The following is a 19,741-nucleotide window of genomic DNA, read 5'->3' as shown; positions in this document are numbered from 1 at the left end:
ATGGCGGAGATCCTCGGCAGAACCGTGCACCAAAAGTTTCTGTGAACGTCTACATTAGCTTCTTATGTAGTAGTAGAGATATAGATTTATCATTATTCAGACAAAAAAACACTTAAGACGACTAATATAGCGGGAGAGGTAGACGCTATAGCTGACAAAACGACCTGTTCGAAGCTGTGTACCTGTGGGGCTCCTACGTGAAACAACTTCAGCACAGCTGAAGGCATCTGGGGAAAAACGTTTGATAAAATGTTGTTTTATAATAAATTTATGTCGAGTTCGTGAGAAGCCGAGAGAAATGACGCATTTATGATCAGGGTTCGCCAAACCAATTGAATGGCCAAAACTGGTGCTCACGGATAACTGATTTATCGTGATAAACCGGTGAACACAGATAGAAACCGTCCGAAATAGAAATCGCTCGATTTTTTAATTCAAAACGGTTCAAATCCGATAATTTGGTTGATAAGTCCGATTAATCAGCTTCTAACCTAATGAATCGACAACATAGAAATAGAAATCGAGCCATTTGTATTTTTGCAAATAAAGCACATTGAGATCCCATAATTTGAACAAAAGATGACCCTAAACACTATCACAAGTCCAATAACAATATTTAGCAATTTAAATACATTTCATGACACTGTTTCATAGTTTTTGAATTCAAACGACTCAAATCTAATTATCGACAGATAAGACCGATTTATCGGTCACTAGCTTGATCAATCGGTAGCAGTGTGCGAGAAATCGAACCTCTTTTTTTGCCAAATAAAGCATATTTAGGTCACAAAATTTAAACAAAAAATGGCCTAAATGTTATCACAAGTCAAATAACAACATTTAACACTTCAAAATATATTGCATGACACGTTTTCATGGTTCAGATATATTACATATCATTGTTTCATAGTTCATAAATATCATCTAAGATACAATACACTATCCGGTGAAGATCATTAACACGGGTGTGCATTCCACTGAATTTGTATTGTAATCTGTCCAAATCTAACCAGTCTACGTATAAGTCGTACTCTATGACTCCACCAACATTTTGTAGTACTCACGGTCTTCCCATTCTTATTTTAAAAATTGGTTTTAGAAAAAGTTATTAAATAATTTAGAGTATTTATACAAAAATTTGCATCATCCCGTGAACATGGTCCGATGCTCCTTAGGCCCGCCTCTAAAATTAATATGCGTTTTGATAGACCTATACATCTCATGTCATATTTATATGTAAATTTGACTGAGTTAGTGTTACAAGTCATTATCTAGCGAGGTCAAATGCTTTTGTATTCAGATCATTATAGGGCACCCAAAGGGCGCCTAATGTTCTAGTGATCTACCATTACAAGTACTGTTAGTCTATATTGCATATAGCCGTGATAATTTGAAAAGATTTTCGATGAAAAGGAGGGGGGAATCCTCTAAACCCTAGCTCCTACTCGCCCACCGGTATCATTTTGGGGAGCTGCTAATCGATAATACTAGCTGATATATCGTTTTTTCTTTTGTATTTTTCAAATTTTCATGATTTTAGTTTGAAATCTGTTGCGTATTTTTGAAATTTAGTTTCAGCAGAAATTGTTCGAATAATCCATAGTATTTATACAAAAAAGGGCATCAAAAGTTTTCAAAATTTATAAAAATTTCAAATTTAAAATCCAAAACTGGAGTGTCGGTAAGGCCGATAACCGGCTAGCCGGCCGGATTAGCCGACCTGTTTGTGGACCCTTGTTCATGAATACAATGTCAGTTTTGTAATAAATTTATTTAAGTTTGTGGCTTGTGAGATCGAGGCCGATGGTTTCAGCTCCTTGCAAGTTGCAAGAGCTGTTTAATAGAAATAGCTTCCCTAGTGAAACTAAAGCCGCTCTGAAAAAAAGTTTGATAAAAACAGCTCTATTGTCAGTTTGGTAATGAATTTGTATCAAGTTCACGAGAAGCTAAGATAAGTCATGTATTCATAATTTTGGTTCCTTGCAAGGAGCTGATTTTTAGACGATCGTTCCACACGGTTCCATAAAAGAAGGGTTAGATTTAAGGTCTGTTTGGTTTGATGACTAACTTGCCACACTTTGCCTAACTTTTCTGTCTAATGTTAGTTTTTCAATTTAAACGACTAACCTTAGGCAAAGTGTGGCACATTTAGCCACCAACCAAACAACCCTTTAATATGGATGCAAGCCATATTCTATTAAACCAAATAAATCGTAGATTCGTATTAAATGATATGGCGCAATGTAATTCTAGTCTTGGACAGTATTTTTCTGTTTGATCGTGCCTAAAATCTACAGCGAGAGTATTTTATTATTTTCTTGTCAAAGGCGTTATTTTTTTCGGATCACTATTACGTAACTAAAATGGAGTGCCCACAACTTGACCAAACATCTGGAGGAGGAGGAAGAAGAAGAATAGTAAAGGAATACTTGACCAAACACCTTGAAGAGAGAAAAAAAAGAAAAATAGAAAAGGAAAAGGAAAAGAAAGCTGCGGAAGGCAAGCGGCGGAAATTTTCAAAGGAGAGTGACTGCAATCGCCTGCCAGAGGGCCCTCCTCTCCTCTCCCATTCCCACTCTCTCTCTCTCTCTCTCCTCCTTTCTCTCCACTCGTCGCACGCAAGCGCAAATGGCTCTAAAAAAAGTCCAGTTCCAAACCTAGACTAGACTCCTCACCGAGGCGACGACGCAAGCAGCTCAGCGCGCCGCCGCTGCCCCGTCCCGTCCCGCGCCACGCCGGCGCCTCCCACCCCGTGCCCGCCGGATCCTCGTTCCACGCGCCTGGACCGGTCGAGAGGAGCGGAGATCCATCCATCCGGCCGTCGGTCGGTCTCGTCGTCTGTCGTTGGTGAGTGACCTCCAGCTGCTTTGTTTACCTGGATAGGTAACTTTTCCTTTCTGTTGGTTTCGTTAGTCCAATCCAATCTCCCAGATTTTTCTTCGTTCCTTCGTCGGTTCAGTTCACTTGCCGATTTGTGTGCTGCGTGGTGCCACCCAGCTAATCTGTCGAGTCCAACACAATCCGCCGCCGCCCGTGGTTCATCAGCGCGCAAAATCCGCCCATCTCAGTTGGCGCCGCGCCGTAGAAGTTAGTTAGTTGCTGGTGCCCAATTAAGTCGAAATCAGATTCCCTGGGCCACGTTATATTGAGGTCGAAATCAGATTCTAACCGTTATTGATCTCTTATGGAGTAAGAATTTTTTTTCTACGATTCGTTTGAGTTTTGCCGGAACTGGAAGTTGTGGTAAATCATTAGGTTAAGTGGATGAGTTCGTTTTTAGTGTCAAATAGTCATGTGGGGTTACAGGGAATTCATGATATGGACTGATTGCGGACATTAGGGTGTTTGTGCCCTGCCATATACTGATACACTATCATCTATCATATTGTCTTCTGATGGAAATGCTCGGTCTATTCACTATCACTCACAGAATTTGCTCACGATGTTCTTGAAGGAGCAAGCTGGAACTGATATGATTGGCCTATTGGTGTCTTGTAGGCTGTAATGAAAAGCTGGGCCTGCTAGAGCCAGGAGTTTTCGTTGCAAATCTGCGTCTCCGCTATGGGTTCAGGCAACTTGATCGTGAAGAAGGTGGTAAAGCACAGCTCTTTTGATCTGGACATTCAGCTCGATAAGAGTTGGATGGAGGACGTTACCTGCCCGATCTGCCTTGATTACCCTCACAATGCAGTCCTACTGAGATGCACATCTTATGAGAAAGGCTGCAGGCCGTTTGTTTGTGATACAGACCAGACCCGTTCCAACTGTCTTGAGAGATTTAAATCTGCATATGAACTGCCTTCCAATGCGAAAGTTTCATCTTTTGCCATGCCTCCTCTCGATAGCATCATTCATATTGTGCCATCGAACGCAAACAACCGCCCCAGCTGCCCTCTGTGTAGGGGTGATGTTATTGGATGGATTGTTATTGGTGAGGCTCGGCAGCATCTTAATCAGAAGAAAAGGTGCTGTGAAGAGGATTGCTGCTCGTTTGTCGGTAACTTCAATGAGCTTCAGAAGCACACGCAACAAAAGCACCCGGATTCACGCCCTTCAGAGATTGATCCTGCTAGACAAGTTGACTGGGAGAATTTCCAGCAATCTTCTGATATTGTAGATGTCCTGAGCACAATACATGCACAAGTTCCCAATGGGATAGTTCTGGGAGACTATGTGATTGAGTATGGAGATGATGACAATGGTGAGGACTATGAAGTTTTCCGCGGCGTCAGGACTCACTGGTGGTCATGTATATTCTGCAAGGCGTTTTCGAGATCTTCAAGAAGTCGTAGAAGAGCGAGGGAAAGAAGGGGCGGTGGAAGGAGGATTGGGAACCAAGCTAATCTAGAAAATTTTAACATCGAGGTTCCAGCACAATCTGTTGAATTAAGGGAAATTAGATTTGATGAAATTGATGATGAATACATAGTCACAGGGGCCATTCCTAGTATGGCAACACCTGGAAGAATGGCTAGTTTCCATTACAGGTATGCATAAGTAATCTTTTTTTCCCTCCCAATTTTGCTCACATCTGTTGGGAGTATGCTATTGCAAATGTGTAGTACTAAGAACAAAAGGTCCTTAAAAAAAGACAAAACACACACAGTTGCACAAAGGGCTCATGATATTCCAAATAAAATCCTTAACATAGATGATCTACATTGCAAAACATGAAAGACGAGCATAAGTATGCATACATCTATGGTCCCAACTTGAGCTGTTCAGCTGTATATATATATATTTAATCATATCTTACTCTTTGGCATGTTCCCTGTCGCACCTGGTGGTGTTAATGTGCATTGATGAATGCTTCATCTGGATCACATTATTTATTCTGCCCGTTGCATTTTTTTCCGTGGGGGTAGATCGTAGATATTTAGTGCATGTTGTTTAGGTAGGCATCACCTAAAAATGCTGGAATTTTGTTTACATCCTCGAGGGAGTGTTTAGAGTTGCTCTATATAATCAGTATATTATCTGTTGGATATTATATTTATCTTTTAACGGAACTCTGACAAAATCCAATCCCTCATATGCTTCTGTGGATGTAGGGACACAAGATACGGACGTTGATGCATAGAATCTGCAGTAAAAAAAGAAAAGAAAGGAAATAGCTGTTACGCGATGTACCGATCATCATAACCATTGTACCCCGCCACGCCCCGCCCATTTGAATTCCTTTTCCGCCGTTCCTCGGTAGGTGCCGCCGCCGCAGTTTAAACTTATCTGTGCATAAAAAAAAAAAGTAGTAGCAACAGAAGCCCGCCCTGGTCGTTTGAAACAGGCCTCATCACCCTAGTTTCTATTTTGTATATATTTAGCACCCATCCATATAGGATGTTGGTGACAGTTTATTTTTTCCTTTTAATTTTTTTTGGAATGCGTCTTGGATTTGGATGTAGCGCACGCAGCTTTACATAAAAACCTGGAAACAAACTTCTTCCCGCTCAGCTCAGCTCTAAAGGATTTGTTTGGAGACGACCTGTGTCTCTGGGCAGTGCTTCAGATATAAGGGCTTCTGAGCCGTGCATCACATTCACAGATGCATGCGGTATGTGTTTTTGCTCTGGATAAGATACCATCTTGGGCTTAATCATTTGTCGGTTGTGCTCACGAGCTGAAGCCCTTCAGACAGTTGTCTGGAAAGCTACATGCCCCCCATCCAACGATCCAGTGGTGCTTCACCGGCATAGCCTCTGGTTTCTTCCACGCTATCTCCATTACTTCGGTCGATTGGATCCATGGCGATGCTGTTCAATTTGTTTACGATGACACCGCTCGGAGACGTTACGAACTGAGATGAGCAGGGAAGGAAGGTACGTTACGTGTTACGTCCCTCTTTGACGTTTCTTTTTGACCCTACCACCTGTGCTATTCTATTCTAAACCAAGTACGCTTCAGAAACGCATGCCTGGTACATTCTACGTCGTGCTTCGTGTTGCCTTCGTGCCAGAACTACAATTGTTTTTATTTTTAGTGATCTTGCCGGTGAGGCCCAGCCACGACAGCTGGCAGAGACCTTGCGAATTTCTGTCAGCTAACTTTCAGTTCCTGTCGATTTGCGTGTCAGTTTGACCACGTCGCTGGCACTATCGTATCGATCCTACCTTGACCTGCAAAGAACCAAATTCGTAGCAGTGTGTGTATTTTCGCCGACACTGATGCCCGAACCGGCAGCTGTCTGTGGGGTGGGGCAGCACATTTGGAGCGGGAAAAAAAAATACTCGGTTGAGAATCGCCTTGTGGACGGCATGGAGCACGCCAGCACGGCTAAACAGGAAACAGCAGAGCTTTTGTTTTTTTTATGCTTTGTTAGTATATAAAAAAGAACGTGGTACTGGGTACCAGGAACCAAAAGGTCTGCGTTATTTTATTCGAGACAGGCGGCCGAAATGGAGCCGTACAGTATGGGTCCGGGCCTTCTACTCGTTGAACTATCCCAGGCAGTTTGGCCCGAGCAGTTTATCTATCACTAATACTACAGTATACTGGCGACCGGAGAAATTACCGAGGCTGCAGTTTTTGTCTATTGTTTTATTTATATTCCATAAACACGGAATTTTTTTTTCTACTGTAGTTGATTGGCATAACGTCTTTTCTGTTCCAATGAACCCCGTATTCCTGTATCAGTATCAAGTGTTATGTGTCTGTCCGCCTAGAATTAGTGCCCGTTTGGGAGGGCTCCTAGGTGGCTCTGGCTCTTTTGTGGAGCTCTCCCAAACGCGATGCGGAAAACGGCTCCGGAGGTGGAGCAAGAGTTATTTTCAGGGTTGAGAGCCAGAGACGAAAAAACTGGCTTCCCAACAGCTCCGCGCCGCTCGCGTGCGTGTGAATGCAGCGGTGCTACGTGAAGATCTGGACGGCGGCGGCGGGTTGCGCCTCGAGCCCTCGAAGACTGTGGCGACGTGGCGAATGGGAGCATGGTCGCGGGTGGCTCCACCCTGACTGTGCAGAAGATGGCAGCTTGTACATGCCTCTATGTAGAGGGATTGTAGCAGGAGCATGGACATGGATGGAACACGCTGAAATACACACACAAGGTGTTCGACCAAATGACTGAAAAGGGAGGAGCTGCCTTACCAAACGACGTGTAAAAAAGCTGTGGCTTCTATGGAGAAGCTGCTTCTATAGAGGAGCTAAAGACGTAACCACAAACAGGTCCAAACCTGCAAGTTTTTTTCAAAAAAATTATGGTCCCAAACTGGAGAACGTATTAAGGATTAGGTGCTGCAAGTTCTTAATGGAAACCCAATGCCGGATGGTTGGAACGATTTAGGCCGGGTTGAAGAACACACGACTGATCGACCAGTGCCCTGGCTGGAGGGGCTGAGCTGATGTCAGGCTCACTGATCGTGTCTCAGCACCGCCAATACCAATGCCGGATCACCTTCGATCAGTGGTTGGAAATAGCGGGGGAAGCAGAACTAAAGTTCCGATTCTTTGATTATTTTGTCCAGATGTTACTAACGTTCTTATTCTTTTTTTGATTTCGGGTTAGTTACAGGCAAGTAACTGCCTTAGGGCTTGTTCGGTTATTCCCAGAACACATGGATTGGATGGGATTGGAAAAAAATGAGAAGAGGTTTGACTTGTTTGGGTTTCAAACCCATCCAATCCCACTCAATCCACATGGATTGAGAGCTAACCGAACAAGCCCTTAGTGATGCTGATTTACAGGTGTTTTCTTAGTTAGTGTATGTGCGTTTGTGTATCTCTCTGCTGCATAATGAACAGTACTCCCGGAGCTTTAATCACACTCCCGCATGACGCTGTTACATCTGATGATGGATGGTGTTCAGTGGCGGACCTAGGTTTTTTATATAGGGTGCGTCGCAACAAAATTTTCATATACAATTACAATGTATATATAAATTTATAGTAATCATCTTTTCCATTGTCTAGCATCCCAACCGATCGCTCGAACAGGAATTTTCCAACATAAACTTTAACCTACAATTTTAATAGAAGCCAATGGGTGAATTTGCTTACTGAATATCAATCCATGTGCTCTAAATCGTAATTGCTTGGTAAGCACAACATATATTTCTCCAAGGACTCCAAAAGAATCAACACAGCAACCACGAGCCCTCTTGCAAAGCCAATTCATGTAACCTAAATATGTTGTCAAAAGCTGAGCGACATCAACCATAAGCACCCATGTATCTCTATCCATTTTCTCCTCACCGATGTGCAACACCTTATCAATTGTAAATAAAGGGGAAAATGTACGATCACATATTTATATACTTATTAACCGGAGAAATAATTTGACGAGCACAACAACAATTCGATTAGTCTGCACACATCACCTAGAAGGGCCCACGTGAGGCTCAGCCTCGTAGGTGAATCCTGGCTTGGCACTGGCCACTAGGCATGGGCGTGTCACGCGTGTGGCGGCTAGGTGAAAGTCGCCTAGAGGGAGGGGTGAATAGGGCGAATCTGAAATTTATAAACTTAAGCACAACTATAAGTCGGGTTAGCGTTAGAAATATGAACGAGTCCGAGAGAGAGGGTGAAAAACAAATCGCGGGCAAATAAAGAATGAGACACAAGGATTTGTTTTACCGAGGTTCGGTTCTTGCAAACCTACTCCTCGTTGAGGTGGTCACAAAGACCGGGTCTCTTTCAACCCTTTCCCTCTCTCAAACGGTCACTTAGACCGAGTGAGCGTCTCTTCTCAATCAAACGGGACACAAAGTCCCCGCAAGGACCACCACACAATTGGTGTCTCTTGCCTCGGTTACAATTGAGTTGATCACAAGAAAGAATGAGAAAAAGAAGCAATCCAAGCGCAAGAGCTCAAATGGACACAAGTCACTCTCTCTCTAGTCACTATTTGATTTGGAATGAACTAAGGACTTGGGAGAGGATTTGATCTCTTTGATGTGTCTTGTATTGAATGCTATAGCTCTTGTAAGGTGTAGGAAGTTGGAAAACTTGGATGCAATGAATGGTGGGGTGGTTGGGGTATTTATAGCCCAACCACCAAAAGTGGCCGTTGGGAGGCTGTCTGTCGCATGGCGCACCAGACAGTCCGATGCGCCACCGGATACTGTCCGATGCGCCTGCCACGTCACGGAGCCGTTGGATTCTGACCGTTGGAGTTGAAGTCTTCTGGGCCACCAGACAGTCCGGTGGTGCACCGGACATGTCCTGTAGACTGTCCGGTGCGCCTTCTCGCGCGTGCCTGACTTCTGCGACCTCTGGCGCGCATTAAATGCATTTGCAGGTGACCGTTGGCGCGGAAGAAGCCATTGCTCCATTGGCACACCGGACAGTCCGGTGCGCCACCGGACACTGTCCGGTGCTACACCGGACACTGTCCGGAGCTACACCGGACAGTCCGGTGAATTATAGCGGAACGGCCTCCAGAATTCCCGAAGGTGAGCAGTTCGGAGTTGGAGTCCCTGGTGCACCGGACACAGCCTGGTGGTGCACCGGACACTATCCTGTGGCACACCGGACAGTCCGGTGCGCCAGACCAGGGTACACTTCGGCTGACTTTGCTCTCTACCTTTGAATCCTTTTTCGGTCCTTTTATTTGTTTGTTGTGAACCTTTGGCACCTGTAGAACTCATAATCTAGAGCAAACTAGTTAGTCCAATTATTTGTGTTGGGCAATTCAACCACCAAAATCAATTAGTAAAAGGTGTAAGCCTAATTCCCTTTCAATCTCCCCCTTTTGGTGATTGATGCCAACACAAACCAAAGCAAATATAGAAGTGCATAATTGAACTGGTTTGCATAATGTAAGTGCAAAGGTTACTTAGAATTGAACCAATAAATATTGTCATAAGATGTGCATGGATTGTTTCTTTATTATTAACATTTTGGACTACGCTTGCACCACATGTTTTGTTTTTGCAAATTCTTTTGCAATTCCTTTTCAAAGTCCTTTTGCAAATAGTCAAAGGTAAATGAATAAGATTTTAAGAAGCATTTCAAGATTTGAAATTTTCTCCCCCTGTTTCAAATGCATTTTCCTTTGACTAAACAAAACTCCCCCTCAATCAAATCCTCCTCTTAGTGTTCAAGAGTGTTTTAGATATTAGTTTTGAAGAGGTTGTTCCAATTTGAAATTCTATCAAAAAATAAGATACCGATTGAAAAAATCATTAATTGAAAAATCTTTTTCTTAACTCAAATTTGTGGTGGTGCGGTCCTTTTGCTTTGGGCTAATACTTTCTCCCCTTTGGCATTAATCGCCAAAAACGGATACTTGAGTGAAATATAAGCCCTTAGAACTAATTTCTCCCCCTTTGGCGAATAAAATATGAGTGAAGATTATACCAAAGACGGAGAGAGACACGGAGCGACGGCGAAGGATGAGTGATTCAATGGAGTGGAGTGGAAGCCTTTGTCTTCGCTGAAGACTTCAATTCCCTTTCAATCTATGACTTGGTTTAAAATACACTTGAAAACACATTAGTCATAGCATATAAAAGAGATATGATCAAAGGTGTATTAATGAGCTATGTGTGCAAGACATCAAAAGAAATTCCGAGAATCAAGAATATTTAGCTCATGCCTAAGTTTGTTGAAAGTTTGTTCATCTAGTGGCTTGGTAAAGATATCGGCTAATTGTTCTTTGGTGTTAATATATGCAATCTCGATATCCCCCTTTTGTTGGTGATCCCTTAAGAAATGATATCGAATGGCTATGTGTTTAGTGCGGCTATGTTCAACGGGATTATCCGCCATGCGGATTGCACTCTCATTATCACATAGAAGAGGAACTTTGGTTAATTTCTAACCATAGTCCCTAAGGGTTTGCCTCATCCAAAGCAATTGCGCGCAACAATGGCCTGCGGCAATATACTCGGCTTCGGCGGTAGAAAGAGCTACTGAATTTTGCTTCTTTGAAGCCCAAGACACCAGAGACCTTCCCAAGAACTGGCAAGTCCCGGATGTGCTCTTTCTATTAATTTTACACCCTGCCCAATCGGCATCCGAATAACCAATTAAATCAAATGTGGATCCCGTAGGGTACCAAAGGCCAAACTTAGGAGTATAAACTAAATATCTCAAGATTCGTTTTACGGCCCTAAGGTGAGCTTCCTTAGGATCGGCTTGGAATCTTGCACACATGCATATGGAAAGGATTATATCCGGTCGTGAAGCACATACATAGAGTAAAGAACCTATCATCGACCAGTATACCTTTTGATCTACGGATTTACCTCCCGTGTCGAGGTCGAGATGCCCATTGGTTCTGAAAGGGAAATGTGCCCTTGGGCCATTTCTAAGTATTTTGGTGATTGAGTGCCAACACAAGTGCTTAAATGTGAATCTATGCCCATGGATGAACAAAGTGCAAATCAAGAGTAAAGGTATGTTTCTAAGTCTTAGTACATTGGTTTTGTGTACTAATATACTTGTCTAAGTATCAGAAACAGAAAGAAGAAGAAAAGAGAAGAGTTGGCTGTGTATAGCCAAGAGGCTGTTTCGGTCTGGGGCACCGGACTGTCCGGTGGTGCACCGGACAGTGTCCGGTGCGCCAGGCTGGCTCGAGCGAACTGGCCGCTCTCGGGAATTCGCCGACGACGTACGGCTAAAATTCACCGGACTGTCCGGTGTGCACCGGACTGTCCGGTGAGTCAACGGTCGGCCGGGCCAACGGTCGGCCGCGGAATCTGTGCGCGACACGTGGCCGGGCCAACGGTCGGAAGGGGGCACCGGACTGTCCGGTGTGCACCGGACATGTCCGGTGCGCCAACGGCTCCCAGATCTGCAACGGTCGGCTACGCCATTTTAGGAAGGAGATCGGGCACCGGACAGTGTCCGGTGTGCACCGGACTGTCCGGTGCGCCCGATGACAGAAGGCAAGATCAGCCTTCCAGAATTGCTCTCAACGGCTCCTAGCTGCCTTGGGGCTATAAAAGGGACCCCTAGGCGCATGGAGGAGCACACCAAGCAACCTTAGAGCATTCTTGATCATCCACACTCAGTCTTTGCGCATTCGTTTGTCATTCTCAGTGATTCGAGCTCCGTTCTAGTGAGAACTTTGAGATAGTCTTTTGAGCTCGATTCTTAGCCGTGTGTGTGCGCATTTTGCTGTGGATTTGTGTGTGTTGCTTCCCTTCCTTACTCCGTGATTCTTTGTGAACATCAAAAGTGTAAGGGCGAGAGGCTCCAAGTTGTGGAGATTCCTCGCGAACGGGATAAGAAAAGAAAAGCATAACACTGTGGTATTCAAGTTGATCATTGGATCACTTGAGAGGAGTTGAGTGCAACTCTCGTCCGTTGGGACGCCACAACGTGGAGTAGGCAAGTTTTGTACTTGGCCAAACCACGGGATAAATCACTGTGTCTTCTCTGTGTTGAATTCTTTGTGATTATCGTATTGTGCAAGACCTTCTCTCTAGCTACTTGGCGATTATTGCGCTAACACTTAACAAGTTTTTGTGGCTATAAGTTTAAGTTTCACAGGATCACCTATTCACCCCCCCCTCTAGGTGCTCTCAATTGGTATCGGAGCCGTTCTCTTCACAAAGGGACTAACCGCCCGAAGAGATGGATCCTAAAGGGAAGGGAATCGTGATCAACGACAAGGAGAAGGAGTCCTTCGTCAACGAGCCAAGGGATGACAAGTCCAACGACTCGGGCTCGGGCCACAGACGCAAAGATGGGAAGAAGAAGAAGACAAGACGCATCAAGGAGATCGTCTACTACGACAGCGATGAGTCTACTTCCTCCCAAAAGGACGACGACCACAACGAATACGAGAGAAAGAAACCGGTCAATTCGAACTTTTCTTTTGATTACTCTCGTATTCCTCAAAGTACTAATGCTCATTTATTATCTATTCCACTTGGTAAACCTCCTCATTTTGATGGAGAGGACTACGGATTTTGGAGTCACAAAATGCGTAGTCACTTGTTCTCTCTCCATCCTAGCATATGGGAGATTGTAGAAAGTGGAATGCACTTTGATAGTACGGATAGTCCCATGTTTATTAATGAACAGATTCATAAAAATGCACAAGCTACTACTGTGTTGCTAGCCTCTTTGTGCAGGGACGAGTACCATAAGGTGAGCGGCTTGGACAATGCCAAGCAGATCTGGGACACCCTCAAGATCTCTCATGAGGGGAACGATGTCACCTTACTCACCAAGATGGAGTTGGTGGAGGGCGAGCTTGGACGGTTCGCAATGATAAGGGGCGAGGAGCCAACTCAAACATACAACCGGCTCAAGACCCTTATCAACAAAATAAGGAGCTACGGAAGCACGCGATGGATGGATCACGACGTCGTCCGCCTAATGCTAAGGTCCCTTACCGTTCTTGATCCTCATTTGGTGAACAATATTCGTGAAAATCCTAGGTACACCAAGATGTCGCCCGAAGAAGTACTTGGGAAATTCGTTAGCGGGCGAATGATGATCAAGGAGGCAAGATACGTGGACGACGCCTTGAATGGTCCGATCAACGAGCCGCAACCCCTTGCTCTCAAGGCAACGAGGAGCAAGGAGGCGCTACCGAGCAAGGTGGCGCAAGTTGAGGCGGCCGGGCTAAATAATGAGGAGATGGCCCTCATCATTAAGCGCTTCAAGACGGCGCTTAAAGGTCGCAAGGGACAGCCAAGCAAGACCAAAGCCAAGGGGAAGCGCTCGTGCTTCAAATGCGGTAAGATTGGTCATTTTATTGCTAACTGTCCCGACAATGATAGTGACCAGGAACACGGGAGCAAGAGGGAAAGGAAGAAGCATTACAAGAAGGCCAAGGGAGAGGCACATATCGGAAAGGAGTGGGATTCGGATTGCTCCTCCTCCGACTCCGACAATGAAGGACTCGCCGCCACTGCCTTCAACAAGTCATCCCTCTTCCCCAACGAGCGTCACACATGCCTTATGGCAAGGGAGAAGAAGGTAAGTAATCAAAACAATGTCACTTATGATTCTTCTAGTGATGATGAGTCTAGTGATGAAGAAATAGATTACTCTAGTTTGTTCAAGGGATTGGATAGAACTAAAGTAGATAAGATTAATGAATTGATTGATGCCTTGAATGAAAAGGATAGACTCTTAGAAAAACAAGAGGATCTTTTATATGAAGAACATGACAAATTTGTAGAGGCACAAAAATCTTATGCTTTAGAAGTTAAAAGAAATGAAGTGCTTTCTAGTGAATTATCTTCTTGTCATGAAACCATTGCTACTTTAAAAGGTGTTAATAATGATTTAAATGCTAAACTAGAAATGGCTAGTAAATCTAACTCTTGTGTAGAACATGTTTGCACTAGGTGTAAAGATTTTAATGTTGATACTTGTAGTGAACACCTAGTTTCAATTTCTAAATTGAATGATGAAGTGGCTAGTCTTAATGCCCAACTTAAGACTAGCAAAAGCGAATTTGATAAATTAAAATTTGCAAGGGATGCCTATACGATTGGTAGACATCCCTCAATTAAGGATGGACTTGGCTTCAAGAGGGAAGCCAAGAACTTAACAAGCCATAAGGCTCCCATTCCCGCCAAGGAGAAAGGGAAGGCCCCTATGGCTGGTAGTGCTAAAAAGAACCATGCTTTTATGTATCATGATAAGAGACATACTAGAAATGCAAATAGAAGTTATAATGTTTTTGATTCATATGTTTATGATTCTCATGACATGTTTGCTTCTAGTTCTTTCTATGTGCATGATAGAAATGTTGGTAGGAGAAATGTTGTTCATAATATGCCTAGGAGAAATGTTGTTAATGTTCCTAGGAAAGTTAATGAACCTTCTACAATATATCATGCTTTGAATACTTCCTTTGCAATTTGTAGAAAGGATAGAAAGGTGATTGCTAGGAAGTTAGGGGCAAAATGCAAGGGTGATAAAACTTGCATTTGGATCCCTAAGGAAATTGTGACTAACCTTGTAGGACCCAACAAGAGTTGGGTACCTAAGTCCCAAGCCTAAATTTGCCTTGCAGGTTTATGCATCCGGGGGTTCAAGCTGGATTATCGACAGCGGATGCACAAACCATATGACGGGGGAGAAGAAGATGTTCACCTCCTACGTCAAGAATAAGGAGTCCCAAGATTCAATAATATTCGGTGATGGGAATCAAGGCAAAGTAAAAGGGTTAGGTAAAATTGCAATCTCAAATGAGCACTCTATCTCTAATGTGTTTTTAGTAGAGTCTCTTGGATATAATTTGCTATCTGTTAGTCAATTATGCAATATGGGATATAACTGTTTGTTTACAAATATAGATGTGTCTGTCTTTAGAAGATGTGATGGTTCACTAGCTTTTAAGGGTATTCTAGACGGCAAGCTTTACTTTGTTGATTTTGCAAAAGAAGAGGCCGGTCTAGATGCATGCTTAATGGCTAAGACTTGCATGGGCTGGCTGTGGCATCGCCGCTTAGCACATGTGGGGATGAAGAACCTCCACAAGCTTCTAAAGGGAGAACACGTGATAGGTCTAACCAATGTTCATTTCGAAAAAGATAGACCTTGTGCAGCTTGTCAAGCAGGGAAACAGGTGGGAAGCTCTCATCACACCAAAAATGTGATGACAACATCAAGACCCCTGGAGCTGCTACATATGGACCTCTTCGGACCCGTCGCCTATCTGAGCATAGGAGGAAGTAAGTATGGTCTAGTTATCGTTGATGACTTTTCCCGCTTCACTTGGGTGTTCTTTTTGCAGGATAAGTCTGAAACCCAAGGGACCCTCAAGCGCTTCCTCAGGAGAGCTCAAAATGAGTTTGAGCTCAAGGTGAAGAAGATTAGGAGCGACAACGGGTCCGAGTTCAAGAACCTTCAAGTGGAGGAGTTCCTTAAGGAGGAAGGGATCAAGCACGAGTTCTCCGCTCCCTACACACCACAGCAAAATGGTGTGGTAGAGAGGAAGAACAGGACGCTAATCGATATGGCGAGGACGATGCTTGGAGAATTCAAGACCCCCGAGTGTTTCTGGTCGGAAGCCGTGAACACGGCTTGCCACGCCATCAACAGGGTCTACCTTCATCGCCTCCTCAAGAAGACTTCGTATGAGCTACTAACCGGTAACAAACCCAATGTATCTTACTTTCGTGTATTTGGGAGCAAGTGCTACATTCTAGTAAAGAAAGGTAGAAATTCTAAGTTTGCTCCCAAAGCTGTAGAAGGGTTTTTGTTAGGTTATGACTCAAATACAAAGGCGTATAGAGTCTTCAACAAATCATCGGGTTTGGTTGAAGTCTCTAGTGACGTTGTATTTGATGAGACTAATGGCTCTCCAAGAGAGCAAGTTGTTGATTGTGATGATGTAGATGAAGAAGACGTTCCAACGGCCGCTATGCACACCATGGCGATTGGTGATGTGCGACCACAGGAACAATTGGAGCAAGAACAACCTTCTTCCTCAACAATGGTGCATTCCCCAACTCAAAACGATGAACAGGTTCATCAAGAGGAGTGTGATCAAGGGGGAGCACAAGATGATCATGTGATGGAGGAAGAAGCACAACCGGCACCTCCAACCCAAGTTCGAGCGATGATTCAAAGGGATCATCCCGTCGACCAAATTCTGGGTGATATTAGCAAGGGAGTAACTACTCGATCTCGATTAGTTAATTTTTGTGAGCATTACTCTTTTGTCTCCTCTATTGAGCCTTTCAGGGTAGAAGAGGCCTTGCTAGATCCGGACTGGGTGTTAGCCATGCAGGAGGAACTCAACAACTTCAAGCGCAATGAAGTTTGGACACTGGTGCCTCGTCCCAAGCAAAACGTTGTGGGAACCAAGTGGGTATTCCGCAACAAACAGGACGAGCACGGGGTGGTGACGAGGAACAAGGCTCGACTTGTGGCAAAAGGTTATGCCCAAGTCGCAGGTTTGGACTTTGAGGAGACGTTTGCTCCTGTGGCTAGGCTAGAATCAATTCGTATCTTGCTAGCATATGCCGCTCACCATTCTTTCAGGTTGTTCCAAATGGATGTGAAGAGCGCTTTTCTCAACGGGCCAATCAAGGAGGAGGTGTACGTGGAGCAACCCCCTGGCTTCGAGGATGAACGGTACCCCGACCACGTGTGTAAGCTCTCTAAGGCGCTCTATGGACTTAAGCAAGCCCCAAGAGCATGGTATGAATGCCTTAGAGACTTTCTAATTGTTAATGCTTTCAAGTTTGGGAAAGCCGATCCAACTCTTTTTACTAAGACATGTGATGGTGATTTGTTTGTGTGCCAAATTTATGTCGATGACATAATATTTGGTTCTACTAACCAAAAGTCTTGTGAAGAGTTTAGCAGGGTGATGACGCAGAAATTCGAGATGTCGATGATGGGCGAGTTGAACTACTTCCTTGGGTTCCAAGTGAAGCAACTCAAAGATGGCACCTTCATCTCCCAAACGAAGTACACGCAAGATCTGCTAAAGCGGTTTGGGATGAAGGACGCCAAGCCCGCAAAGACTCCGATGGGGACCGATGGACACACCGACCTCAACAAAGGAGGTAAGTCCGTTGATCAAAAAGCATACCGGTCAATGATAGGGTCTTTACTTTATTTATGTGCTAGTAGACCGGATATTATGCTTAGCGTATGCATGTGTGCTAGATTTCAATCCGATCCTAAGGAGTGTCACTTAGTGGCGGTGAAGCGAATTCTTAGATATTTGGTTGCTACGCCTTGCTTCGGGCTCTGGTATCCAAAGGGGTCTACCTTTGACTTGGTTGGATACTCAGATTCCGACTATGCTGGATGTAAGGTCGATAGGAAGAGTACATCAGGGACGTGCCAATTCTTAGGAAGGTCCCTGGTGTCGTGGAACTCTAAGAAACAAACCTCCGTTGCCCTATCCACCGCTGAGGCCGAGTATGTTGCCGCAGGACAGTGTTGCGCGCAACTACTTTGGATGAGGCAAACCCTTCGGGACTTTGGCTACAATCTGAGCAAAGTCCCACTCCTATGTGACAATGAGAGTGCTATCCGCTTGGCGGAAAATCCTGTTGAACACAGCCGCACAAAGCACATTGACATTCGGCATCACTTTTTGAGAGACCACCAGCAAAAGGGGGATATCGAAGTGTTTCATGTTAGCACCGAGAACCAGCTAGCCGATATCTTTACCAAGCCTCTAGATGAGAAGACCTTTTGCAGGCTGCGTAGTGAGCTCAATATCTTAGATTCGTGGAACTTGGATTGAAATGTAGCATCCATGTGTTTATGCTTTTGATCATGTTCCTTCTGCATTGTGTTGCTTATTATGGTGCTCAAGTTGTACAAGCACTCCCCGAACCTCACAAGTCCCTGTGCCAGTACTGCACATATTTAGGGGGAGATGTGTTACAACTTGACCCTTTGAGACTAACCGTTTGCTTGAGTTTGATTGTTTTAGTCTCAAAGAAGGTTTGAAAGGGAAAGGTGGACTTGGACCGTGAAAGACTTCCACTGCACTCCGATGAGGGGGTAACTTATTCCAAGTTCATCTTTAAACTCTTATTGCCTATTTGCTTTTAATTGAAGATTTTGGTGAGGCAATAGGGTTAAAGGGCCAAGATTGATCCCGTTTTGGTGCTTGATGCCAAAGGGGGAGAAAATAAAGGCCAAAGCAATAAATGGATCAGCTACCACTTGAGAAACTTTGAAAACAGTAGGATAGAGCTTTTGGTTTGTCAAAACTCTTGCATTGTCTCTTGTGGGGAGAAGTGTTGATTATGGGAAAAAGGGGGAGTTTTTGGAATCTTGAATCAATTTTCTTTAGAAAACCTCTCTTTATGTCTCTACAAGTGGATTTGACTTAGAGATAGGATTTTGAGTTTGATTTGCAAAAACAAACCAAGTGGTGGCAAAGGATGATCCATATATGCCAAATTGAATCAAAATAAATTTGAGTTTTTATTTGAAGTGATATTGCACTTGTTCTAGTTGCTTTATGATGTGTTGGCATAAATCACCAAAAAGGGGGAGATTGAAAGGGAAATGTGCCCTTGGGCCATTTCTAAGTATTTTGGTGATTGAGTGCCAACACAAGTGCTTAAATGTGAATCTATGCCCATGGATGAACAAAGTGCAAATCAAGAGTAAAGGTATGTTTCTAAGTCTTAGTACATTGGTTTTGTGTACTAATATACTTGTCTAAGTATCAGAAACAGAAAGAAGAAGAAAAGAGAAGAGTTGGCTGTGTACAGCCAAGAGGCTGTTTCGGTCTGGGGCACCGGACTGTCCGGTGGTGCACCGGACAGTGTCCGGTGCGCCAGGCTGGCTCGAGCGAACTGGCCGCTCTCGGGAATTCGCCGACGACGTACGGCTAAAATTCACCGGACTGTCCGGTGTGCACCGGACTGTCCGGTGAGTCAACGGTCGGCCGGGCCAACGGTCGGCCGCGGAATCTGTGCGCGACACGTGGCCGGGCCAACGGTCGGAAGGGGGCACCGGACTGTCCGGTGTGCACCGGACATGTCCGGTGCGCCAACGGCTCCCAGATCTGCAACGGTCGGCTGCGCCATTTTAGGAAGGAGATCGGGCACCGGACTGTCCGGTGCGCCCGATGACAGAAGGCAAGATCAACCTTCCAGAATTGCTCTCAACGGCTCCTAGCTGCCTTGGGGCTATAAAAGGGACCCCTAGGCGCATGGAGGAGCACACCAAGCAACCTTAGAGCATTCTTGATCATCCACACTCAGTCTTTGCGCATTCGTTTGTCATTCTCAGTGATTCGAGCTCCGTTCTAGTGAGAACTTTGAGATAGTCTTTTGAGCTCGATTCTTGGCCGTGTGTGTGCGCATTTTGTTGTGGATTTGTGTGTGTTGCTTCCCTTCCTTACTCCGTG

The 19,741-nt window shown here is 44.5% G+C and overlaps 1 protein-coding gene across 1 annotated transcript; it reads left to right on the top strand.

Annotated features, from left to right (window-relative positions):
• The first annotated feature begins 2,604 nt into the window (after window positions 1-2,604).
• LOC103629492 (uncharacterized) lies at window positions 2,605-5,192 on the top strand. The gene is made up of 3 exons (NM_001301578.1): window positions 2,605-2,847; window positions 3,499-4,487; window positions 5,052-5,192. Exons 2-3 carry the CDS (start codon window positions 3,562-3,564, stop codon window positions 5,071-5,073), a joined length of 948 nt encoding a protein of 315 aa, NP_001288507.1. The 5' UTR covers window positions 2,605-2,847; window positions 3,499-3,561; the 3' UTR covers window positions 5,074-5,192.
• Window positions 5,193-19,741: the final 14,549 nt, after the last annotated feature.

This window comes from Zea mays, chromosome 6, assembly GCF_902167145.1.
Source record: "Zea mays cultivar B73 chromosome 6, Zm-B73-REFERENCE-NAM-5.0, whole genome shotgun sequence".
Taxonomy (NCBI): Eukaryota; Viridiplantae; Streptophyta; class Magnoliopsida; order Poales; family Poaceae; genus Zea; species Zea mays.
This window is presented reverse-complemented; position numbering and strand designations above follow the sequence as displayed.